Raw genomic sequence first — 27,398 nt, forward strand, 5'->3', positions numbered from 1 at the left:
TCCCCTACTCTTTTATTCTATTGAAGGATTATACTGAAGATCTGAATTGCTTAGGAGCATCTGGTACAATGGTTGCTTCCCTTCCCAACTAGAGTTTCTGAACAGGCTGGTTGCTCCGTCTTCAGCATGGCCAAAATTAGATGTGTCAATCAGGCGAACAGGTGGTCCTATTGCTCCAAGTGGACCCTTCCCCCACTCTTCTCCCAAGGCCTTCCTTTCCGAAAGCCAATGAGAAGTGATGCTGAAATGACACAGGCAGACCTGTCAGCAGATCAGGGGTATAAAAAGCCAAACCACCATGTTTGCCCTTCTGAGCAGTCGTGCATTCCCAGCCTCGCCTCGGGTGTAGGGATTGCAAAGAAAACAAAACTACACTGTTTCAACTGTGTAGTTTTGTTTTTTAGGGCTAGAGGCTCAACCATTCTCATGTTGGGATTGTTTAACATCATCCTCTGGATAAGGACGTCGCTCCAGAAACTTCCGTTTGGGCTTAGCCCACTTCACTTAAGCACTCTTGTGAAATCAGGTTAGTAGCATGTCTGCAATAATTGAGTGATCTCCCTCGGTCTAGAAAGCTCTGGGGCACTTTAATTATTTTAAATACAGCCCTATATGCAGGGGGTGCATTGGGGTGGGATGGGGCAGGATGGGTTCGGCTGGGCTGGGATGGGATGGAGGGTGGTGAAAGAGAGAAAAGTCTGTAGCTCTTTGTAGATTTGTTTTTTGGGGAATGCACTTTTCACGTGAATGAAATGATGCCTGCTGTTTGTGAACTCTTAGGACTTTAGAGTTGGTCGCGATCGTTTCTTAAAATGTGCTTGAGGGTGAAAAGTTATTTCAAATGTTGGGTTAGCTTTTAATCCTTCCAAAAGAGGGTGGAAGGTTATGTTACTTGCAGATGAACCAAGACGTTCCCAGAATAGCTCTGATAAAGCCACATAGCCGAGGCTAGGCACTGATGACTTTTTAAGGGAATCAGCTGCTGCCATATCCATTACATCGCAGCTCTGGACCACTTGCCTCCTGTCACTCAAACCTGGAATGGTTATTTTGGGAATGTGACATTTCAGAGGCATGCCTTTGAAATGCTAGCAATACAAAAGCTGTATAAGATCACAATTGAATAATAGGATATTTTCCTCATCTTTTTTGTGGAAGTTGGGAGGGGGGAAGGAGGACTGAAATGCCCACAATAGTGAATTCATCCAACAATTTGGAAGGGATGGTATGTGGTTTAATTTTTTTTTAAGCTGGAATATATAGCTACGATTAATTTGGGTGAAAGTACATAACATGTATAGATTGGTCTAACTTAACTGAAATACATTGGTGTAAAACATTTCACTACAAAATCTGGAGCTAGTAACTTTAAAAAGGAATGACTAAATTAAATATATTATGCTTTAATAAGGAAATATATTGGCATTCTCTCTCTCTCTCTCTCTCTCCCCCACACACACACATCTATCTATCTATCTATCTTTCTATCTATCTATCTATCTATCTATCTATCTATCTATCTATCTATCTATCTATCTATCTAATCTATTCCTCTTATGCTATGATTGTTTCAAACTTAAAACCATAGCAATTTTTTTAAGGTAGCCAAGAAAAAAATGGGCCTCACATAAATCACTGACATTACTGGAATTCTATTTTTGGCTATCATGACCCCCTGTGACTCTGTCCAAACCTGTATGATAAATCATAATAAATATCAAGTTAGCATTTAGTACTCAGTTAATATAACAGAATAAATTGATTTGACACTGATGGGCATCCATATTAAGAAACATTTTGCAATAAAATCAGTTATTCTGTTTGAATCTTTTTGTGGTTTACAAGAGAGTGGGAACATTATGTTAGAGCAACAAATATTATACTGGACAAAGTATAGTTTTACTGATTTTGCAGTTGTTCAAACCATCAGTGTCAGTTGTTATCTTATAGCCAAGATCATATTTCAAACTTGGCCTTCTCTCCTTCTCTCCTAGATTCAACTGCCCTGCTTATACTTTTGAATTCTCCTTTCTTTTTCTTTGTTCTTTTCTTTCCTTTCCTTTCCTTTTTTTCTCTTTCCTTTCCTTTTTTCTTTTCTCTGTAATGGCCTCTTTCTAAAACCTTTTTTCCACATTAAGAGAAACTTTTCAAACGATTTCTTTTTCTTTCTTTTTAATCATTTTGCTGTGCTTTTATTTAGTAGGAAAATAAAATAATTTAATGAGATAAATTTCAGTAAATGTCGCATTAACAAAAGCAACTTTTTCAAGAGCCACAGATCTAATCTAAGTAGAACAATCCCTCTATAACACCACATATTTATGTTGCTTTTTATGCCTGTTGCTTTCCACAAATTGTTTTCTCACCCTCTATTTTTATGTCTATCTTTTTTTCCAGAGTGCCTGCAAAAATGACAAGCAAAGCACCAACATTTACGCAGCCGTTACAAAGTGTTGTGGCACTGGAGGGTAGTGCCGCAACCTTTGAGGCTCATATTAGTGGTGAGTGTCCATGTGGGTTTTTTTGGTTATTATTTTCTTTCCTATGGCTGATATCTTCAAAAATGGTGAAGAGGGCAGCTTTTCTGGGGCTTTAGGAAGACTGACAGACAGATGGGGTAGGACTCCATTAAACAAATGTCTAGGAAGATTCCAGGTCATAGTTGTGTCAAAAGTCATTTTTATTTTGAAAAGGCAACTGGACTGATTTTTTGAGGAAAAACAAGACATTTCACTTTCTATCCTGGAAGCTTCATCAGTTGTACATTAGAGAGATAATAGGTAAAAGAAGTTCTCATCAGGGGAAGAGATCAATTATCTCTTCTGTATCAATTTGAAGACTGGGAAATCATCAGTACTTCAGGCTAGGTCAGAGAGTCTGGAGTCAATTTTTCACTTTGACAGTATATTATGGACACTCCAAGAAAATGGCATTTACAAAATCACCCCATCTTGGGCGTTCATGGTCATGGTCATGCTCAAAGCATCAATTTACCAGAAGTCAGATTGTTGCAGTTATTCCTTACTTAACCACTTAACTTCAGCCTCATTCCCCGCCCCCCCTTTTGTATTTTGCAAATAAATCATTGAGCTACAGTCACATGTTTTATTTTCTAAGACTAAGACCAAAATTATCATAGCCAGTCCACAAATTCCAAATGGCTAATAGATGGGAGCATGGAAATACAGATTCTTTCCCTATCTGGTGTTCTGCTAAATATTAACAGCCCAAACGATAGGGAAACAATGAGTGTTCTTGTATCTCAGGGTGAGTTTGTGGATCACAGAAATAATGTTGATCATGAACCATTAGGAGTTCATTTCCTGTATCTCTTAAATTTTAAGCTAGCATTAAGTTTTGAAATGGCTCAAGCCGTAAATCTATATGCAGTATATAATGTTTTCCAGCTTCCATCAGAATGGTAGCAACAAGCTATAGTAGTTGTGGCATAAAAGTCCTACCTCTTTCATTATGTGCACCAATATTGTATTTGCTTTAAAAAAAAAAAAGCTTTGATTGTGATGCCAATGGTAGCATGACTATATTAGATGTGGAGCAATTATTTCCAGGCCAGTGAGATCATACGGTGCTTTATAGCAGCCCACATATTTCTAAGTTAAGAACCATATTATAGAAACTGAACACAATACAAAAATACTGTATTCCCTGGTTCAGAGCATACACCAACATGATATCATATGCATGTTTGGATTATATGCTGACAATATATCTATTTTTACCAAGCAGGAAAAACAATATGCATATTAAACAGGCTACTGTAATGATACAATGAACAGCGAGCAGAATTTAAGTAATACATTTGAAGAATCAAGGCAGGGCTTCTTTTTTCTAAAAAGGTCTCTAGTATAGACCTTACTTTGAAATCCCAGCTGTTTGGCTTTGTTCTCTGAATCATATTAACTTCAAGTATTTGTTCTAAGCTGGAAATTATAAGATATCAGAGAAAGGATAATACTAATTAGCCATGCTCAACTTGCTGCAATTGCAGGAGCAAATTTAGTCTATCACTAACTTCAAAAGATTTTTTTTTAAAAGAATCAATTGCCCAGGTTTTATCCAAAGGTTAGTTCAGAATTTGAAATGATAACTTGAATTAATATTTGCCAATTGAGGCTTTCATATTCACATTAGCAAAAATATGATGATCACTTAAAATTCCAGGAGTTATTTCAGTAATTGGGATTTACTTCCCTCCTTTTGATGTTTTTCCTTTGATTTCTCTGTCAGGAAAAGAAAATACAGGATGTTGTGGGAATTAAGTAGGAAAATAGCTATCGGGGTCAAATAAACATGTGTCCTGTCAAATTCTTAAGACAGGTCTTGCATGTCCTTCAAGATGACAAGCCTTTCTGCAGTTTTGCATGTCTAAATTACCCTTTTGCACAGATACTTTTCTCCAACAACAATTAAGTAGAGGAAGTGTGTGAGGTGTGTATGCATGTGTACATATGTGGGTGCGTATGTGTATGTCCATGCACGCACACACACACACACACACACACACCATATATGCACCTCTGATGTTTAAACCAGATCCTTATGGTTTTCTATATTATTTGAGTAATTTTGTGTTTAAAACATCTGTATGGACCCCCCCCATCTGTTATGGTCATGGATATTTGTGGTTATTAAGGTGGATGTCTGAAAATTTTAATTGAAATGGCTTAAAATATCTTAATGTTATATGCTCCAACTGTACTTTTTATATAAGTTTTCTTTTCATGTTGTTACAGCACTTTGGAATTAGATTATTGAAAAGCACTTTTTAAGCATACAAATATATGATAAAACTTTCTGGAAACTGCCACGGAAAGCAGTCATACTATCGTTAAATTATGTGCTGTTAGAAAATGACAATATTTATCTAATAGACAGAGGACCATACATGAATACTGCCCAGATTTCATAGGAAAATATAATCTGTTTCTATTGCTAGATTTTAGACAAATCAAAGGCAGCCCTCTGTCCTCTCCACTGATTCCTGTTTTTTGACAACTCTCCATTCCCATTCTGAGAGAAGATAAAGTTAGCAAGGGAAATAATTGAATACAGAAGTATGGAACTGAGAGTATGAGTTAGCAATCTGACAGGAAAGATTTTAATTTTTTTTCTTCTCTAATTGGTTCATTGCCCCATCTTAAACAACTTTGAGATCAGTGTTTCTCAACATTGGCATCTTTAAGATGTGTGGACTTAAACACTTAGAATTACCCTATTGCTAAAGTTGAGAAACTATGCTTCAGATTTTGCATCCAATCATACTTCTCCTTGTATTTCTCAAAGTAAAGGTAATACTTGCCTTACATTACAGTGGGAGGTTCCATTTCTGAAACTATGAATTCTAAGACATAGTAAGTAGGCCCACACATCATTACCAAAAGCAAACGAAGTAAGTTTAGCACTATGTGTGAAATAGTACTGAGTCTCTCTTGCTTTGCTTTTCAATCCAACCTTCCAACCATTGCCACCTTATGGCAGTGCTAACTCATATTACATGATGTTATAAATCTCTTGTTCCCCCAAGTTACTCATTATGTTGGATAGATTTGACAATGATTCAGCGCTTGGTTATTGTAATGCACCAAAACTCTATGAACATTTTTATCTCTTGAAATCTGACCTCCTAAATCACAAAAAGTATGTCTTTTATCATTACGCCTACATGCCTTTCCTTCTCAAGCATCGGGCATTTAAAATATAGTCTTTCTCCGATAATACCATCTAAGAATATAAATACATCTTTGTATCAGATATTCAGAGGAAGGAGCAGCAAACTATATTCTAAAGAAAGCAGATCTGAATATTACAGAAGAGTAGAATAGAAATAGAAATAGGAAAAGAATACAATACAATGCAATGCAATACAATATAATGCAATGCAATACAATACTTAATTTGACCAAGGAATTTGTCTCTGATGCATAAGTTCTCAGTGTATATGCAAAAAAAGAGAATAATGATAATATAACCAACCAAATATAAAATAAACTGAGCCTATTTTCTATTTTGGGGAGTTGGATTGCAGTAAGCATAGATTTCCCCCTCCCAATGCCCAGTCATTGCTTTCATTTTATCTCAATTACTGAAGCCCTTGATCCAGCCCCTTAGCAACTTTAGCATATACACTAGGAAACCCTGGTGGTATTTTAGGACTGATGCAAATGGTATCTAATGAGCATTTATCTTTACTTCACTCTCCCTCTCAAGGTTTCCCAGTTCCTGAGGTGAGCTGGTATCGGGATGGCCAGGTTATTTCTACTGCAACTCTGCCCGGTGCGCAGATCTCATTTAGCGATGGCCGCGCTAAACTTGTGATCCCCGCCGTGACCGCAGATATCAGTGGAAGATATACCCTACAAGCCACCAATGGATCTGGACAAGCCACAAGTACTGCAGAACTACTTGTCACTGGTAGGTTGTGGTTATAGAACGAGTTAGAGTTGGCACTTTCCATCTTTCATCTTAAAACTGGTGAATAGAATCTACAAAGATGAACACTAAATTGAAAAAAAGTATTAAGAGATCACATTAAACAAGGTTCTCCCCTTTCAACATTCTCTGACATATCAAATATACTGTAGCTACTTATTGGTTTTTAAAAAAATCTAACCTCAATATTAACATTTAATTGTAAATAATGCCAGTAAATAAATAGTAAATACTGTATAAAGACTGCCTTATATGTACTTCTAAGAACAATCAAACTTATATGTCCACACTGTTGGTTTTTATTTTTTATTTTTTCTGATGGTCCATCAACACAGATTTTGCATCTGGCTACCTCTTGCTATTTAAAGGAAAGTGTCTGTAAAACTCAGTCATAGAAAACCTTACTTCTGTGTGCCTCTTTTAAATTCTGCCCCATAATTTCAGAATTATGGGCAACTTACATATGGCTCCAATGGGTACAGCCTCTCTGCCAATCGAAATCCTTGTCAATTTTCAGAAGCAGAGTTTGCAACTCTTGGGTCATGGTTTCAGGGATATCTCACCAGATTCCTTATCGTCAACAGAAGCAGAGCTTTTAATATATTTGAAAAGTTCTAAAAAAATCAGGGAGATATCAGAAATCTATCTGCCTTGCAATGTTTAACTATACAGCGCAGTCGAATATCAGGAATTGACCACGAAAAATGTTTAAGACATTTTGTATCATGTCTTAAAATGATTTTTATATCATAAAACATTTTATAAAACTTGCCAAATTCCAGTACCACGGTAGTCATGGGCCCCAGGCGCTTTCTGTTTGTCAGCCAATTTAAGGTATCTTAGTTCAAAAGGTTTTGCCCTATGATGCACCATTTCGCCCAGTTAAAGGTTACAGGCACAAGGATTTTAGTAGCAAGGAGATCCATGATATTCCTTATGTTTGTTCTTGCTTATACAACCGCCTCCTCTTCCTTCTCCTCTTCCTCCCAGCTGAAACAGCACCACCCAACTTTTCACAACGACTACAGAGCATGACTACTCGACAAGGAAGTCAAGTCCGACTTGACGTGAGAGTGACTGGAATCCCTACACCTGTGGTGAAGTTCTATCGGGATGGAGCAGAAATTCAAAGCTCCCCCGATTTTCAAATTTTACACGAAGGAGACCTCTACAGTTTAATAATTGCAGAAGCTTACCCTGAAGACTCCGGAACCTATTCAGTAAATGCCACTAATAGCGTGGGACGAGCTACTTCAACAGCCGAACTGCTCATTCAAGGTAAAGACTAGTAGGATAGTCAACCAAGAATGTTTGTTTTCAAAACTTTAGGATTATTCCATCAGGGCAGCAAACTTCACAATGATTGCTCTTCTGTCAACAAATCCATCAATTCCATTTCTCTCAGGTGATTTTAATGTGGCTGTAAAATTTCACCCTGGACACAAGCTGATCATAAATACTTCAGCGTGACAAAAAGATAAAATTGTTTTCAGAAGCAACAGCAACAAATGTTCTGCTTCTTTTCTTCCCCTGTTAATACAAGAAAAACAAGTAGGCTAACTTATTGCTAGTGTGGGGCACAGTGTCTATATTTGTAATTGTTTTACATTGTATTAATCTAAAATCCAGTAAATCAACAGATCAGTTTTTCACTCCAGGATTTCTCTTGCTGGGTATCATAGTTTCACAGCAACTTGCTTAAGCACATACCGCAGTTGCAGGCCTCTGAAGGAACAAAAATCCAGGCCTCACAGTACTGTGTTCAGTGCACACAGTAAAAGAAAAATAAATAAATGGGCCTAAATCTATATAGGTTAGGTTTACATGTCACACTAAGTAATAAAGTGGTTTTTATTTTATTTATTTAAGGCAAAATCATGTCTGACATAAAGTGTGAATTCAGCTATTGGGATTAATAAACTGATTTGTGGATTCACATTATGTCAGAATTGGGTTATGATGGCTTATTCAACAAGTCATGGCTAATGCAATGGCCTAACAATGCATTTAGATATCCATGTGGGAAGGACTAAAGTAGAAAAGAAATACACAACTGCATCAGTGTCCAACATCTCTACCTGCTCCTAAGGCTAAAATCATTAGGTGGTTACTTGGCTAAAATCCAAAATATATTATAAGAATATTTAACTTTACAAAGCTTTCTGTGCCCAGAAAACCTGATTAAAAGTGGGCAATTTTTATGGGTATGCTTATTGCACCCTTTTAAATGTTCACTCTATAAATATGAAGGAACAGAAGATGATGGCCGTTTCTGCTGGCTTTAATCGGTTCCTTGGTTTTATACCTTATATTTTACAAGGAAATACCTTGCAAGAGTTTTGCTTAGGCTCCCTTATCTAGGCATTATCCCCATTAAATGCAGTGATGTTTCTTTCTAAATAGACAATCTTAGACTTGGCTATTCTGCATTATATTCTTGGCATGAAAAGTTACGAAAAGGCTATTTTGAAATGAATTGCTCTCTTTATTAATCTGAGCCTGAGAGAATTAATTTATTCAGTTATTTATTTATTTATTTGTTTGTTTGTTTGTTTGTTTGTTTGTTTATTTATTTGTTTATTTGTTTATTTATTATCTTCCTTATGGTATTTTTCTATAAATGGGTAACATCTCCTTCAAGTTGAGCAAAGCTGCTGGGCAATTTGTGGATAAATCTGCAAAGCTCTCTTGGCAATAGTATACATGAACCCATAAATAACTGGGATCACAGATATCCTTCTCTCCTCTCCTGCCTTCCTAGAGCCAATTCTAATGACTCCCATTCTCTTTTCTCTAAGGCGACGAAGAAGCTGTTCCCGCTAAAAAGACAAAGACGATTGTTTCGACTGCTCAGATTACACAAACAACACAACAAACCCGAACTGAAAAGGTTGGCAATTTGTCAGATTGTGTTACCAGCCATTTCAAAGGCTGGGGCTTTAACTAAATTTTCATGAGCTTTCTTGATCTTTCATTGCAGAAGATTGAAGCTCACTTTGATGCCAGAACACTTACAACTGCTGAGATGGTTATAGAAAGTGGCATTGAGCAGCAGCTGATCCATAAGGTACCCCCACGGATGCTTCCTCACCCTGCTTCTAAATCACCGACTCCGCCGATCATTGCAGCCAAAGTACAGATGGCACGCCAGCAATCACCATCCCCAATCAGACAGTCGCCATCTCCTGTACGACATGTGAGAGGTCCGACACCATCTCCAGTCAGGTAAACCACTCACATGTAAAATTTGACCCAGATCAGGGAAAAAGGAAAGGGTAGGCTTGCAGTTCCCAGAATTCCTCATTATTATTAATTATAATTGTGGTAGCTGATGGGAGTTAAAATTCAAGAACATCTAGAGAATCGCACTGTGCCTTTCTCAAGACAAACATTACTCTTTAAGCAGTACAGCAAAATACCTGTGGTCAATATTGCTATTATATACTCCTGTGAGTTATCTACAGTTGTGTAACTGAATATCCATGGAATTTTTTTAATGGAATCGGATATTCTGGAGGGTTACCGGTGCCCTAGTTTTCCACCTTTCCATGGTCACTTTGGTGAGCTGTTCTTCCCCTGGCATCAATATCAGTTCTCTCTTGCTAACAGATCGGTGTCTCCTGCTGGAGTTGCAAGGCTCTCAGTCTCTACGTCGCCTATCAGACCTGTGAGATCACCAATCTTGGTCCGGAAAACACAGGCCGCAGCAGCAATGGGGGCTGATGTGCTTCCTCCTTGGAAACAGGAAGGCTACGTAGCTACTTCGGAAACCAGAATGAAAGACACCAGAGTAACTACGAGCACCACCCAGATGAGGACTGAAGAAAGATGGGAAGGGAGATACGGAATGCACGAACAGGTTGCTATCAGAGGAGCCGCTACAGCAGAAGCCACTCTGGCAGTTAGTGCAGCTGCTGCTGCCGCCACCACCGCTGCAGAGGTGAGACCTTTTCAAAAGAAAAATACTGTGCAAGGGGGAGGGCGTTTTTCTCAAAGTAATGTGGTTTTGCAACAGAATGGGTCTGCCTAGGAGAAATTAGAACCCCTGTTATTATTATTTTTTACATGCTCGGTTATTTTTAGGCCAGGGTTTGGCAAACATTTCTTTTTATATAAATGGCCAGATCCTTCCCCTCCTCTGCCTCCAGAGTCTGTCTGGTAGATCTGCAGGCTGAGGAACATAGCAGCCTTTATATGGCACTGGCCCACCAGCAAGGAGGCTGCTAATAGGTTGCCACCATTGTCCAGTACACCATGACCCTGTCCCTTGATCCACTACCCTTGCTCTAAGATCTTGGTTGAAGCTTGGCCCTAGCGATCTGCTACCTGCTTGCCCATTCTTAACTCGGAAGCCATATATTAAAAAAAGAAAGAAAGAAAGACACCAGGCTAGTATTTGCCCCCTGGGCTGCAATATGCCAACCCCTAATTTAGACAGTGCTGTGCTATACTGTTGTCACAGGACAATCTGGCAAAGCAGCTGCTTGTGTTTGCACCTTATTGCTCATGTTGCTGACATTGTCTTCCAATAAGCTGTCTTTTCATGCCACTAATTTGGGCTTCGCAGGACATGGACAAAACAGCAGCTGTTGCTACCGTCGTTGCAGCTGTTGACATGGCCAGAGAGAGAGAACCTCCTCCAAGTGCTGCAGAGCAGATGGCTAAAAGGACAGCCATGGCCGCAGTACACATTCCGCCTGTCCAGGAGCAGGTAGATATAAAGCAAAGTGACAATAAATAACACTCTCCCCTTGTTTTCTATTAATAACTGCCAATGCAGGCATTTGCAGAAAATGAACAACACATTGGCCAATACTACAGGCAAGCATGTCATAATAATATGGTAAAACCAATAAGACACAACTTGCAGTTCAACAAATCCACCAATGTTAATTTTAGGAATTGGCTAACTATTTTAAAACAGGCTCAGAACCAATTAAATAACCTTGAGGAAAAACATATTAATTCATATTAATTCAGAAGTTGTGAATGCTTCAACGCTGGAAGTTTTGAATAAGAGATTGAGCAACCATTTGTCTGAAATGGTATGGGGTTTCCTGCCTGAGCAGGGGGGTGGACTAGAAGATCTCCAAGGTGCCTTCCAACTCTGCTATCCTATTCTATTCTATTCTAGTCTGTTCTGTTCTGTTCTATTCTTCTATTTAACAGCATGACTTTTTTTCTGAAAGTTCATTTGTTTTCTCCCCTTGTTGAGCTTAAACTAACTTTTATCCCCAAATATACTTATCTTCATTTGCTTTTATATTTTGCATACTTTTTATATAGGACGATTGATGAAATTAAATGTTATAGCTTGCTTTTCTCTTTTTCTTTCTTTCTTTTCTTTCTTCCTTTCTTTCTTTTCACCATTAAAATATAAGGTTAAAAAAGAAGCTGCCTTAGTAATTACTACTACTGCTGAAAAAGCCAGAGAGCAAGAAATGATATTGAGAACCAGAGAAGCAGTTACCACAAGACAAGAACAAATACAGATTACTGAGGAAAAGGTGAATAGCCAATGAAGTTTCATTAGCAAGCTTTCTTTCCATAGTGTACTATCAATGAATAGGAGGGAATTTCCCTGTCCCTCCCCTCATAACGAGTGCTGTGAAAAGTCAGCATGCTGCATAGCCATGATATGTTATTTATTTATTTGTATCCTGCCCTTTATTATTTTATAAATATCTCAAGATGGGAAACATATCCAATGTACCTTCCTCCTCCTATTTCCCCCCATAACAACAACCCTGTGAGGTGGGTTGGGGGAGATCCTGAGACACAGTGACTGGCCCAAAGTCATCCAACCAGCGTTCGTGCCCAAGAAGGGACTAGAACTCACAATCTCCCACTTTCTAGCCTAGTGCCTTAACCACTAGATCAAACTGGCTCTCTATGTCGCTGAAGCTTATTTATTTGAATCCTTCGCCAAACCTTGGCCTTGTGCTGATTATGTTCATCTCATGTGCAATGTATTTTGAGAAATATTGTTTGGTTTGTTTAGATTCAGTCATTAACACACTCTTTTCTTTACCATAAAATTAGAAACGTAAAGAACCAGTGAAAGTTCCTGTACCCAGGGTAATAATTGCCGCTGACACAATTAAAGAACAAGAACTTATTTCAAGAGCTAGAGAAGAAATTCCTACAAAAAAGGAAGAAATTCACATTACTCATGAAAAGGTAAATATCAGTTGTGTGAAAAAAAACCTTCCTCTTTCATAGTTATAAACTTTATTAGCACTATTAAATATGCACCAATTTCTGCTTTGATTTGCTTGTTATGACTTTGAAGAATTCCCCTTTAGAAATGTCTCTAACTTTATAATGTACACTGGTCAAAAAAATAAAGGGAACACAAAAATAAGACATCCTAGATCTGAATGAATGAAATATTCTTATTAAATACTTTGTTCATTACATAGTTGAATGCGCTGACAACAAAATCACACAAAAATTATCAATGGAAATCAAATTTAACAACCCATGGAGGTCTGGATTTGGAGTTACATTCAAAATTAAAGTGGAAAAAAACACTACAGGCTGATCCAACTTTGATGTAATGTCCTTAAAAAAAGTCAAAATGAGGCTCAGTAGTGTGTGTGACCTCCATGTGCCTGTATGACCTCCCTACAATGCCTGGGCATGTTCCTGATGAGGTGGCAGATGGTCCCTTGAGGGATCTCCTCCCACACCTGGACTAAAGCATCCTCCAACTCCTGGACAATCTGTGGTGCAACATGGCGTTGGTGGATGGAGTGAGACATGATATCCCAGATGTGCTCAATTGGATTCAGGTCTGGGGAATGGGCGGGCCAGTCCATAGCATCAATGCCTTCGTCTTGCAGGAACTGCTGACACACTCCAGCCACATGAGGTCTAGCATTGTCTTGCATTAGGAGAAACCCAGGGCCAACTGCACCAGCGTATGGTCTCACAAGGGGTCTGAGGATCTCATCTCAGTACCTAATGGCAGTCAGGCTACCTCTGGCAAGCACATGGAGGGCTGTGTTGCCCCCTAAAGAAATGCCACCCCACACCATTACTGACCCACTGCCAAACTGGTCATGCTGGAGGATGTTGCAGGCAGCAGAATGTTCTCCACGGCGTCTCCAGACCCTGTCACATCTGTCACATGTGCTCAGTGTGAACCTGCTTTCATCTGTGAAGAGGACAGGGCGCCAGTGGCGAATTTGCCAATCTTGGTGTTCTCTGGCAAATGCCAAACGTCCTGCATGGTGTTGGGCTGTAAGCACAACCCTCACCTGTGGACGTCGGGCCCTCATACCACTCTCATGGAGTCTGTTTCTGACCGTTTGAGCAGCCACATGCACATCTGTGGCCCGCTGGAGGTCATTTTGCAGGGCTCTGGCAGTGCTCCTCCTGTCCCTCCTTGCACAAAGGCAGAGGTAGCGGTCCTGATCCTGGGTTGTTGCCCTCCTACGGCCTCCTCCACGTCTCCTGATGTACTGGCCTGTCTCCTGGTAGCGCCTCCATGCTCTGGACACTACACTGACAGACACAGCAAACCTTACCACAGCTCACATTGATGTGCCATCCTGGATGAGCTGCACTACCTGAGCCACTTGTGTGGGTTGTAGACTCCATCTCATGCTACCACTAGAGTGAAAGCACCACCAGCATTCAAAAATGACCAAACCATCAGCCAGAAAGCATAGGAACTGAGAAGTGTTCTGTGGTCACCACCTGCAGAACCACTCCTTTATTGGGGATGTCTTGCTAACTGCCTATGCTTTCCACCTGTTGTCTATTCCATTTGCACAACAGCATGTGAAATTGATTGTCAATCAGTGTTGCTACCTAAGTGGACAGTTTGATTTCACAGAAGTGTGATTGACTTGGAGTTACATTGTGTTGTTTAAGTGTTCCCTTTATTTTTTTGAGCAGTGTATATGATTGTAACAAAGATTAGATTTGATTTGATATTCCTCTAGCTTGCCATTTTCCACCTGCCCCCAATATGTATTTGTTATTTCTGACATTCGCAGAAGTCTCTCTTTATCTACATTAAATATGACTAATTACATTGGCCAACTTAGTAAAGATAAGTTTTTGTCTTAGAACCCAGAAATTCTAGAGCTAGGCAAAGGAAACAATAGTACCCTAGTTTTCTTAAACAGGTTTTTGAATGGAAAAATGCTTTTGAAATTGTGGGATATTCCAAAAATTGTACACAAACCATGCAGCAACAAACCATTTCCTTAGTAACTCCTGGGATGTTGCTTTGTTCAAACAAAACTGATTACTTTGGGTGCAATATGCTGGGGATAAAGACCAGGGCCCCCTAATCCCCGGTCAATGGACTAGCACTGGTCCGTGGCATGGCAGAAATTCAGCCACTCAAACAAGTGAAGCTCCATCCATGGGATGAAGGCAGCACCAGCAACCATGCCACTTCTGGTCTGCGCAAAACCCTCTCTCCATGGAACCAGTCCCTGGTGCCCAAAAGGTTGGGGGCCGGTGGCTTAGAGAGTGCTGTAAAGCACCATGAATCGGTATATAAGTCTAAGTATTATCGATATTGTTCAAGGAAATGCAGCTCAAATTTTATTTCTCTGGTGGTAAATGCTGTAACATCACGTACTTAAATAATAAACTTAGGAGTCAACATGGGACTACTGAGAAAGAAAAGGAAATATTCAGTAATTTGGGGACACTTCTGAATAAACACTGTCTTTTCCAACAAAAAAGATAACATCATCGGGTAAATGTTTCCCCACCACAGCTTTGAAATTCAGCATGCTCCGTATGCCTCAAAACATTGCATGTCAGCTGCCAAGAGTATGGGATACAACAAAAAAGTTATTGGACAGGTTTCTGGAGCTTTTAAATGACATAAGGACACATGGAAGCAATATTTTCAGGGTACTCTTGCTGATCAAAAATAAGATTGCTGTTCATTTTATTTGCAATCCGTTTTTATCAAATAGTAATCATTGGTACAAATTGTACTGTATGTAGGGTATTTTACTTTTGACATACTATATGATACATCTATAATGCATTAAAGGTTGTAGCTATCTAAAATAAGCCATATAGCTTACTACTGTCAAGTCCCCAAAACCAAGAAAAACACATTGTGATTTTTCCAAGCAGATTTTGATACTGTTCTTCACCTATAGATAGAAACTTGCCAAACTCAAGTCAACCCCTATAAAGCTTATGCTCTGGAACTATTAGGGAGGAACTGTCTTCACCCTCTTTCTCTCACACAAATTATCTGAACTGAATTGTCTCTTGCTCTTCTGGAACGCACTCCCTCCCTCCCAGGAATCTGGACTGAATTCCATGACAACAATACAAATACTTTTGTACAAAGCATGAAGTTTGCGATGTCATTTGCTTAGTAAAGCCATCCATTATGGCTCTTGATGCAATCCAATTTAATATGGCATGTTAAACATTGTTAAAAAAATATCCTGAAGTATAAATGCTGAATGAAATGAAACAAGATGAAATAAAATAAATACAAATATTCCAATTCTAGAATTGCTATTCTCAATGTGGATCCAATGTAGATCCAGGATGGAGTTTAGTAGACTTATTTATTGTAATTCTTAGCTCTCTGAAGAACTATGGCCATGTGCTGTTTAAAGTTATTGAAAAACAATTTTAGTTTTTAGAGATGCTGGGAAGAGAATCTGATAACTGAAATCCTTTCTTTTCTATCACGTCATTAGATAAGAAAAGAAGCAGTTAAAGTTCCTGTGCCCAAGGTAATAATTGCTCCTGAATTAATTAAGCAACAAGAACAGATTACAAGAGCCAGAGAAGAAATATTGACCAGAAGGGAAGAAATGCACATTGCTCATGAAAAGGTGAATATTATCAATTTTGCACACTTTTCTTTCTGCTCAGTTGCAGACTTCATTTTCACATTTCTTTTTATTTTCCTTTGTTTTCTTGTGAACTCCTGCAACAGTAACTTTGCTCCCTTTTGTAAAGGTTCTCTTCATTTAGTTAAAACAAAGCATCAATTTAATCCTAATTAAAATTCCATTGATTCATTAAAAAAACTTATATAGCCACCTTTAACTTCGAAGGAAACCTTCACAGTTAAAAGGCTTAGGGAAAATATGTGAAATAAGTGCCTTCCATCTAGAAATGTTATGGAATGTATCTTTCTTTATTAAGATATTAATATTTCTCAATGCTTTTTGGTTGTTTTCAGTCTGATTGTTCTTGTAGATATCAAGGAGAATGGGGGGAGGACCTTTTCAGGATTCAAATTATACACTGAAATTCAGTAACTACTTTTGCTCATTTTTAAAGTGTCCCACTGGATTCGTTGCTCTTTCTTTCAATGGGGTAAATGAGGAGAAAAAAATACTATTTTCTCCCATAACTTGTTCCACATGGATTTAAATCAACAATTAATTGTAAGACATCATGTTCTTGCGTGAATCTAGAAATCAATTTGTCTCAAATCAATGTAATTCTGATATCAATTCAAACATAAATTCCTTTCAGCCAATTTCATTCTGAAATTCCAAGTCAATTTATCCCAGAGATATGTTTAATAGATAATATTATATATTATTTTAATGAAATTTTCTCATATATATGCCTTGTAAACTTAGTTCAAAAGATAAACTATGTTCCAATCTGCATTTTGATGCAGAAAGTACAAACAAAATCTCTTCATTTAAAAATCTGGCCCAAAAAATATTCTTTGCAAACCCTAGTTTTCTAAAAGATTGTTCTTGTTAAATTTCAGAAATGAAAGAGAAGACTTAACTTTTCTACTGAAAAGAACCTGTGGTTTACTTCCATTTCATTCATAAATTATCAGTTTGCCCCATCTGCATTTTAAGTCATCTGAATTAAATATAATAAAGCCACGTAGATTAACGTGGAACTGTATAAAGACCGCATATTAATGGTTTTAGAATCTGGACAGAATTTCATTATTATTTTTGCCTCTTTGTAATTTCATGTGTTTACTGCTTCCTGTCTGCTTTTCGCTGCTGTCCCAATGAACATTTTTGCAACATCACATATATAATCACACCTCTGTTTTTACTATAAACATCAGACAAGGAAAGAAGTTGTGAAGCCCGTGAAACCTTCTGTACCTAAGGTAGTAATTACAACTGACAAACCCAAAGTACCTGCACCGATAGTAAAAACTACAGAGAGAATTACTACCAAACAAGAAGCACAAGCCCACTTTATCCAAGAAAAGGTGAATAGAATGTGATGGTCATTCTCATGTCCATTCTCACACTGACATGCTCATAATTCTTCAATAAGTCTACTAACTCTTCCATACCTTTTTCTGGTTGCGTTCATTAAGAGAAATGGAAAATGGCCATTTTTTCATATGGTGTGCCATAATATATTCACAGCTTCCCTGTCATGGTGTTTCGGGACTTTAAAACTTCATATACTAAACTGACAGGATTTTTTTTTTTTAATGTAACTACCCAGACAGTTAATAACCAAGTGTCAATATTTATCTGCTTCAGGAATTAGAATGTTCTGCAAGGACAGAACATAAAGCATTTAATCTATTAACTTTTCTCTATCCATAAATAGATAATTTTTTTTTCTGAAATTTTGTTGTCACTATTGTTTGTTTTAAGATGTTATGTGACCTAAAACTTATGTTCTTGATATATAATACAATTAGGTAAGACAGGAAACTGAAAAAATTGCCATAGTTCCGAAAATCATTGAGGTTGATAAACGCAAGAAACAAGATATAATATCAAGAACCAGAGAAGAAGCTGCTGTCAAAAGAGAGCAAATCCATCTAGTTCATGAACAGGTGAATAGCATTCACCAAAACAAGACATTTACTAATACAAATTATTCAAAACTATGCAAACTTTTGATTCATCCTAGTGCCGATATTTATTTATTTAGACCTTTGTATAGCCACCCATCTTAAAGTCAAAATCGGGGCTGTTTATATGCCAGAAATAAAATAATATATGCAGCAATAAAAACAAAAGAAACAGTAGTACTATATGGCATTGTTCTTCTCTAACAATTAATATGCATCTCAGAAATTAATTACAGTTGTTACATTGTGTAATTAGAATATTGAGAAAATGGTGCTTCTTTTCTTTGTTTTGCTTCAGGTAGCAGAGTATGATTGAATCTGAAACCTGAACACCCCTTGTTGAAATTCAGTCTTCTAAAATTCCATGAGGGGTATTTTTTTGAGTAGATGTATTTAGGACAGAAATATAAATTAATATCATAAAAAAGTAAACATTCAAATACAAGATTTTGACATATTTGAAATTAGGTAGAAGATTGGTTATAAATGGATAAAGGACTTTCTGAAATGTGTGTTGCAAAATTATTTGTGTATTTCTGAGAAGCTTGTATGTCTGTAAGTCTTCATCAACCATGCTACTATATATATTATATGGTTATCTGAAAATGCTCCTTTCCTCTCCTCTCCTCTCCCCTCCCCTCCCCTCCCATTTCAGTCCCTTCCCTTCCAACATGGTTGAATAGTTTGTACATTCTGTACTAAAAATAAGCATTGACTGTCCGTGTTCAGTATAGTATTCATTTCTTTACATTTGAACATTGCTAAGGAATGTTATATATTACCTCAATGAACAAAGCTGCAGAAAACATGGAGATATTAAATGTCATATATAATTATAATTGGCAATGTATGTGCATATAAAATAAGAAAAATAGTTGGCTAATAGAAGGCTGGAAATGTAATGCTTTTTTAATGTTATGTGCTCTATGCTAGCTGTTTTGTCATGAATGTAGCTATGTATCAATGTTTTGCAAATGTTGCTTTTAGATTGATGTTGGCAAAAAGGCTGAAGCTGTAGCCACAGTTGTTCATGCAGTTGACCAAGCACGCATTAGAGAACCCAGAGAACCAGATTATGCCGAAGAAGCTTATTCTGAACAGGCAGTTCTGGACTATGGCTATAAAGAGCATGCTTTAGCAAGACATATTGTTGAGATACCACCAGAACTTGTCACCAAAGAGGTGAAAACTGAGGAGGTTCGAATTCCTCCTAAAATACACGTTGCAGCTGCTGAAATAATGGAAACGGACATATCAACACAGGTTAGGCTCAGTTTTAACCCTGCAGCTGTTTCCGATGGCTGTCAAGCTTCTTTCTTTTCTTTTTCTTTTTCTTTCTATTTGGCAAGTAGCAAACCTTCTCAATGTCCATTTTATTGGTTAATGTAGATTAAAAGGACTGCAGAAACATCACTCGAAAAATCAATCCATGTGGAACACATACGTCCCCGTACAGCAAGCCCTCATTTTACAGTTTCCAAAATTACTGTTCCTAAACCAGATCATACTTATGAGGTAAGAAGAGAAGGAGGAGTATGTCAGGCAAATAGAGATCTCTACTGAAATAGTTAACCCCATTCCTTTTTCTACATAAACCAGAATAGGATGAGGGACTGGAAAGAGGGAGGAGTGAAAATGAAAGAGGGAGGAGTGAAAGAAGGAAGAGAAAATTTCTAAAACTGAAGCATTACATGAGGGTAAGCTATTATTTATTATAGAAGGAAATCAATGGGGCTGTTCACCAATTCAGTGGCATCCATTGGTGGAACTTTTTTTCCTAGCAGCCCTTCTAAATCTTCTTTAAAGCATCCAGTTCAGAGGTGGTATTCAGCAGGTTGTGACCAGTTCTGGAGAACCGGTAATGGAAATTTTGAGTAGTTCAGAGACCCAACAAATACCAACTCTGACTGGAGATTTTACAGTATCCTTCCCCTGCCACACCCACCAAGCCACGCCCATAGAACCGGTAGTAAAAAAAATTGAATCCCACCACTGATCCAGTTGATCTTCCATAGTATAGTTGAGGGAGTGTAAGAGAAGGAAAATGACCTTCTCCTATCCTTCCACTATAATTGTATCGGTACATCAATAAAACGGATGATATTACATGCTCTGGTTATATGAACCAAGCATGTTTCAAAATATCCTGTCTCAAAAACAAGGAACAAAGTAGAGGAAGGGACCTAAAATACCTGGCATACTCCTTTTCTCTCTGGAAAGGGTAAAAAATTGTTTGCAAATTCTTACTTCCTTAATTAATCAAATAATTCATAGAGTGATAGTGTTTGTTCTGTCTTTCAGCTAGTCATGTTGAATACTAAATCTGTATAGGAATTAACATGCTGTATATTTATAATCCCAATTATAGTGTATGCATCAAGACTACATGGGTTTTGCTTTGCCTTTCCTTTTTCATCCCTCTCATTTTTCCATTTGACATTTTAATTGCCTCCTTTACAGGTCTCATCATCTAACCATTCCATCTAATCCATTTTTCCAATACAGAGTTGTGTTACTTCATTATTGCACAAAGGATGACTTAAAAAAAATCAAATACATGTAAATAATGTTATGGTGGTTGGCTTCATATTATCTCAAATACTGTAGTCTTTCTTTTTTTCTCAAAGAAAGACAAAGTATATGAAAATCAAGTACATTTTCTCTGTTATACTTAATGCAAGATGTAAATTTTAGTTACTTAATAGTGTTCTAGTGAATAGAGTCTAGTGTTCTAAATATTACAGACAAGATTTATCATTATATCTAAGAAGTATATGACTTTTATGAGACCAATTATGACTTTGTAGCAAATTATGAACTTTGATTGACAATATGAATGATGCCATCAAATATTTGAATGTAAACAACATTGAAAGGTTAAAATATAATTTCTTATTTCAAAAATCCAATGGGAGTATTGCTTAATTGCTTCTTGTAAAAATACAGCCAATCAATGAGAGAAAAATAATATGTGGTTTCTGAAAGGTTAGAACCAAATACCAGCTGCAAGAAAGAAGCCATATTTTACCATAACATTTACATGTTACATGTATTTATATACACATATAGTTTGTGTGTGTGTGTGTGTGTGTGTGTGTGTGTGTGGGTATGTGTGTGGCTAGCAGTGGTAACTCTTTTTTTTATATTTTATCTTGGGTTGATTAGGTTTCCATAGCAGGGTCTGCTATAGCTACTCTGGAAAAAGAATTAGCAACAACTTCTGTCCCTAAGATAACCAAACCTGTGAAACGTCCAATGGCAAAGTCTCCTGAACCCAGAGTGATGCCAGAGAAAGTCATCTCTCCACAGTTCCCTTTTGTAGAGACGCCTGCTGAAACCTATCAGAGGCTTTATGGCGTTGAAGTAAAAAGAGAAATAGGTGTGAGTGTAACAGGTGGACTGGTGCAGGAACGTGAACACATTGAATTAATGCCAGAAGCTGAACCCAAGGTTGGTCATTAAACACCTTCCAGTCTTTGCATGCAGAACAATGCATCCTTTATACCTTTCCTTTTTTTCACCAGCCTTCTCCCTTTTTAAATGTTTCCCTCTCTTCTTACTGACTTTTATATACCATCTGTGGTGACATTGTTTTCTGTCTCTGAAGACCGTTTCCTCAGAGCAAGCAATAAGAAAAGTCCCAAACAAGATGGCTTGTTTCTGTTCTCACATATGCTGCTTGCTGAACAAAAAATGTTGTGTGATACCAGTTAACTTTGTGTTAAATCTCCCCAGGTGATCGAAGTTGCTAGAGTTCCAAAACCTACAGAAGTTCCCGCTACACCCCCATCTATAGTCTCAGTAAGTAATCAATGTTCTGCTGATAGGTAGACTAATTTACTCTGCTGTGATCTTTTGAGTAACTTTATTTTTATCGTAAAAATACGGTGCAGTTCTACTGCCATCTAGTGTATAGAAAACAAAAGCAGTGATGATATTGAAACCGATTCTGTATCCTTTGCAGTCTGAAATAAAACTGCATGAAGGAATTTTCCCATTCAGTTCAATTGAGAGAGCGGAGATTCATGTATGCACGAATCTATTCCGTGGGTGAAAATAAATAGTGGAGACTTTGCATATGATACTGATGGTTGATTGAAGCAAGGGGTCAGAAGGATCAAAATTAAGTCTTTTTGCATTAAATAGAAAATAGATAAGATTTATTTCTGTAGTGGTAGTTGTTGCTGCCAAATCAGATTCAGTGGCTCTTAAGTTTTAAACTTCAGGTCAGCGTGCATTTAGCAAAACAGAGTACAGAACATTTTGAGAATTTGCCATGCTAAGCTGACCTTTCAGTATCCGTAGGAAGATCTGCAGCATTAACTGAATGAGGATCTGCCATTTTCAAAGCGCCTTTAATGTTGGCTAAAAGAAGACAACATAATAATAAAATAACAACAGAATGTCAGAATAACAGAGTTGGAAGGGACTTGGAAGGGTCTTCTAGTCCAACCCAAGAGACCTTATGCCATTCCAGACAAGAGGCTGTCCAGTCTCTTCTTAAAAGCATCCAGTAATGGAGCACCCACAACTCTGAAGGCAAGGTTAAATGTTCTAAAAGGAACTTTCTCCTTCATTTTAGGTTGCTCCTCTCCTTGATTAGTTTTCATCCATTGTTTTTTTTTCCTCTCACCTTCTGGTGTTTTGGAAAATAGGTTGATCCCCTCTTTGTTGCTGCTCCTCAAATATTGGAATGCTGCTATCGTGTCACCTCCAGTCCTTCTTTTCGCTAGATTAGACAAACCCAATTCCTGAAACCGTTTTTCATATGATTTAGCCTCCAGCCCACGAATCATCTTTGTTGCTCTTTTCTGCACTTTTTCCAGAGTCTCTACATCTTTTTTATAATATAATGACCAAAACTGGATGCAATATTCTAAGTGTAGTCCTACTAGGGCTTTATAAAGCGGTACTTTGAAAAGAGGAACCTGCCCAGTTCCACAAAATGAAGGGGGGGGGCAATCTAAACTGCTAGTAACTTGTTTAAGGTGCCACAAGGTTCTTTCTTGCTTGGGCTATCTAGATGCTGAAAAATGTGACTGTTATGGAGGGAGAGTCCGTCACCCTGGAGTGCCGCATCTCTGCCTATCCTGCTCCAACTGTTGCTTGGTACAGAGAAGACTACCACATTGAAACTTCCATTGATTTCCAAATTACCTTTGAGGCAGGAGTTGCTCGCCTTGTGATCCGAGAAGCTTTTGCAGAAGACAGTGGAAAATTTACTTGCACAGCTACCAATGAGGCAGGAAGTGTTAGCACTTCATGCTACCTCCTTGTACAAGGCAAGTATGGAGAGAAATGGAGGCCAGAGTTTTTGGGTGGATGGTCTGTTAACTATACTGTTATATAAGTATAATATCCAAGAATTTTATATAAGTGATTGAATGAGTAGAAACAAACAGGTTATATTTCCCACTTTAGTTATTGGGTTCACTGAATTGTTAAAGACTACGAATAAAGGAGTCACCAGCCTATGCTTCTGTATCTTTACATAAATATAATAATTTTTATCATACCCATCAATCCGAAAGCATTTTGGTGTGGCAGATCAGAGTTTTGGACCAGAGGCTTTAAATTTTCCTCAGCCATGAAACTCAGGATGATTTTATCACCAGGTGGATAGAAAGACTATTTTTCACCCTGACATTCTAGGGATGATGGCAACCTTTATGCCTAAAGGGGAAAAATAGGCATTTTGCTCATGTTTTATTCCCTTCAAATGTATACTCCTCTTCTTGACTGAAACATGCAACTTACCCAATAACTAAATCCTTCTCAATATCTCAAATAGGTCATGCTCAAAAGGACATTTCTTTCATCACTGTACAAAGCAATTGCACTGTGTTGCAAGGACAAACTCATTCATCCTATAAATCCAATCCACAAACTATCAAATCAGGCAAAAGCAGCAGCTGATTTTAAAAATAACTGATGGCTTTAAACTATTTTAAAGAAGTTATGATTTGGTTCAATCATTATCCATTGCTTTGACTGAGCTCAATATAAAAATAGCTATCCAACTGAACATGAAATGGCAGGACATGGAAACTCTTCACAAGATGATTGCAAGAGTTGCAATGCAGTGAAAAATGTTGCTTAAACCGATGAGGGAAAATACATTACGCCTTATAGGTTCAGTGACTAATGCTTTCTTTATTCAGATTATTTGCACAATGTGGTTTGCACAAGACAAGGAAGACATTTATTTTGGACAAAGTGTAATTTCCTATTGAATCAAAATTAGGAAAGTGGCATGTTCTAATTATAAATATATAACAATCCAGGATCCAAAGTTATGATTTGGTCTAAATTGTATTATCTAGATTAAAAATGTCTTATACTTGGTCAGTTTGAAAAGTTGTCTTTTTCTAAAATTATTCTTTGAAGGAGAATATTCCAAGGTTAATCCCTACATCATGATTATACAATTGTACTCTTTAATCTGTGGTCATTCTCAGTGTCATTTTGTAGGCTATCTCTGCTAGTGATTCATTTTGGAAAGTATCTTGATGCCAGTTTTGTTATTCTTTTATTTTGAAATAGTATCAGAGGAGTTTGAGACCAAAGAAGCTGTTTCTGCAAAAGAAGTCATTGAAGAAAAACGGTAATTGTTGAAATAATTGTGGAGATTTGATTTTGTGATGATAGCTCATGTAACAGCATTCATTTCCATTCCTAATTTTTCATTTTTTTTTTCTTATAATACATCTAGCTATGTGGAGTCCAAAGATGTAATAATGGCAGAAATTGCTGCAGCAGAAGAAGTACCTGGAGAAGCTGCAGCTCCATTCTTTATAATAAAACCTGTTATACAGAAGTTAACTGAAGGTGGAAGTGTCATTTTTGAGTGCCAGGTTGGGGGCAATCCAAAGCCGCATGTTTACTGGAAGAAAGCTGGGTTTCCAATCACTACAGGCTACAGGTACAATAACGTTTTATAATGAAATGCAATGTCTACATGGTGTGAGAACTCCACGTATGAAACAAATGAATTACTATATAATGCTGTCCCAATGGTATAGTACCTAATTATTTGATTATCCGGAAATTGGATCTGAAATTGGAAGATAAACTTATTTCTCAGATTGCACAATGATGTAACTTTAATGTCTCTGGCCCAAAATGTACTGGCGCGCAATATATAATATTGTAATATGCATATCTTCCACATCACAATATATGGTGCTTGGAAAAATAGTCTAGGATGGAAGGATGTTCCCTCTTAAAGAAATTCTTTTGGGAGGTAATGTGTGAACAGAAATTGATCTTGTGAAGCATTTCAGTTTTGGAGGTACTGTTAAGCCCAAGACATCTGATTAACTAAAGAAGAACATTGAACCTCTATCTCATGCAAAGGTCAAAACTTTGGTAAATCTGGCTGAACCATTCAGAGGCAATATCTTTCCTATCACTTGTGCCCCATTGTTCTGTCTCTTGAAGGAGGAGCTTCTTCTTGAGCAGAATGAGTCACATTAAGGCCTTCAAACTTTTGAAGCATCTGGTTTTCGTTTAGAGACGGTAGATTTGAAATTTTTGACTTTGTAATTCTTTATTCTTAGAGGGCTTTGTTTGTTTGTTCTTTTCCTAAAGATACAAAATAATTCATAAAAAAGAAACTGGGGAATGCAGACTTGAAATTTCTATGACTTTTTCTGATGATGCCGGAGAATATACTATTGTTGCTCGTAACAAACATGGGGAAGTTTCTGCATCAGCTTCCTTATTAGAAGAAGGTAAGTGAATAAGAACTGGTGAAAAATGGATTTTAAAGAACCATGAGGGGAAAATTGGTTTGGTAGATACTGCTCTTGTTTAAAAGATAACATTATGAACAAATGGAGTAATTTGGAAGAAAAGAACAATAGATATCTTAAATATGGTCCAAGAATAATAAGCAGAATCCCTGTCATAAGACTGGTGGCCATATAAACTTTAGACAAACAAATAAACAAGCAAACAATAGATTTTATAAACCACAGTGGAATGTGCAAAGCCATATTCTGTACAGCCAGAGATATCCACAGCAAGCCACAAGGATGCCGGTGATAAACATGTGAACTGGAATGTCACTATGCATTTACATACTTACAAGTACTTGCTTATAACTAAAGGTATCATCTGAATACTTCTGGTCAAAAGTAATATCTGCATTTTGTTTGGATAACGTATCTAACTACATATACAAACCAGGTTGTGTGGCGGTCAATAGCTATGCTGTCTACAGGAAGGAACCATTGAGTATATTCATGCTAACTAAGGCTTGCCACTTATCTTATTAGGTGAATGCAGCTAATGAAGGGCAGGATTTGCATAGCAAAAAAAAAAAGAAGAAGAGTTAAATTTAATCTTTGGTGTTAATCATATTTAATGACTACTTATCTTTTAAGTAAAAGAGCACAGCACTGTCATACTTGGCCAATTATTATTTCCAACATGCACTTCTACAAGCCAAGAGATTAATAGTTCACACATAAGTCTCCATAAATTACTTGGAACCAGTGATTTAACATATTCATTAAAGCCCCTAATTATTACTTAGTTATCAAAGGAGGGTAGAATTAATCTCTCCAACTGGTAAACACATAAGAGTTCTGTTTAGCAATGGGTGTTTACAAATCGAAAGTGTTCTGTTTAAAATATAATGCTGTAACTTGTTAAACTGGAACTATTGCTCATGTCAATGGAAGTACCATTAAGGTTCTTGCAAGAATTATTTTTAACTATTTTAACTACTTTTTAATTTTTTTTCTTTAGCTGATTATGAGGTCTACCTAAAATCTCAAGAAGAAACAATGTATCAAACTGAAGTAACTGCCTATGTTCGCGAACCCAAAATAGCTGCAGTTGCCCCACCCACTTTATACGCTGACTATGAAAAAGAATATGAAAAAGAACAAGCTCTAATTAGGAAGAAAATGGCAAAAGATACTGTATTAATCAGGACATTTGCAGAGGAACAAGTAAGTGTGTCGCAGGTTTGAGTGGGTTTGTGGGTTTTGGGCTACAACAGCATACAAGTTATCATTATCACAATGAACCAAATTTAGCTTTAATTGCCATTTCTGGTATGCCAGCAACATGGCAACATTTATTTATTGATAAAGATCACAAATTTCTTTTTTCTTTTCTATATTCCCACCTC

The 27,398-nt window shown here is 37.4% G+C and overlaps 1 protein-coding gene across 1 annotated transcript in view; it reads left to right on the forward strand.

Annotated features, from left to right (window-relative positions):
• The first annotated feature begins 306 nt into the window (after positions 1–306).
• TTN (titin) overlaps positions 307–27,398 on the forward strand; it is a 311,277-nt gene continuing 284,185 nt past the window's right edge. The window contains exons 1-22 of the mRNA XM_087950422.1: positions 307–526; positions 2,398–2,501; positions 6,229–6,432; positions 7,441–7,728; positions 9,249–9,340; positions 9,431–9,675; positions 10,060–10,390; positions 11,018–11,161; positions 11,832–11,957; positions 12,493–12,630; positions 16,149–16,286; positions 17,504–17,653; positions 18,101–18,238; positions 19,244–19,519; positions 19,646–19,771; positions 21,422–21,706; positions 21,992–22,057; positions 23,280–23,538; positions 24,800–24,860; positions 24,969–25,178; positions 25,847–25,989; positions 27,011–27,216. Coding sequence (XP_087806548.1) covers positions 2,411–2,501; positions 6,229–6,432; positions 7,441–7,728; positions 9,249–9,340; positions 9,431–9,675; positions 10,060–10,390; positions 11,018–11,161; positions 11,832–11,957; positions 12,493–12,630; positions 16,149–16,286; positions 17,504–17,653; positions 18,101–18,238; positions 19,244–19,519; positions 19,646–19,771; positions 21,422–21,706; positions 21,992–22,057; positions 23,280–23,538; positions 24,800–24,860; positions 24,969–25,178; positions 25,847–25,989; positions 27,011–27,216 — 3,717 coding nt within the window. The 5' untranslated portion in view covers positions 307–526; positions 2,398–2,410. The remainder of the gene's footprint in view (positions 527–2,397; positions 2,502–6,228; positions 6,433–7,440; positions 7,729–9,248; positions 9,341–9,430; positions 9,676–10,059; positions 10,391–11,017; positions 11,162–11,831; positions 11,958–12,492; positions 12,631–16,148; positions 16,287–17,503; positions 17,654–18,100; positions 18,239–19,243; positions 19,520–19,645; positions 19,772–21,421; positions 21,707–21,991; positions 22,058–23,279; positions 23,539–24,799; positions 24,861–24,968; positions 25,179–25,846; positions 25,990–27,010; positions 27,217–27,398) is intronic.

This window comes from Notechis scutatus, chromosome 1 (assembly GCF_049901735.1).
Source record: "Notechis scutatus isolate UNSWTSFEM ecotype Mainland chromosome 1, rNotScu1.2, whole genome shotgun sequence".
NCBI classification, from domain to species: domain Eukaryota; kingdom Metazoa; phylum Chordata; class Lepidosauria; order Squamata; family Elapidae; genus Notechis; species Notechis scutatus.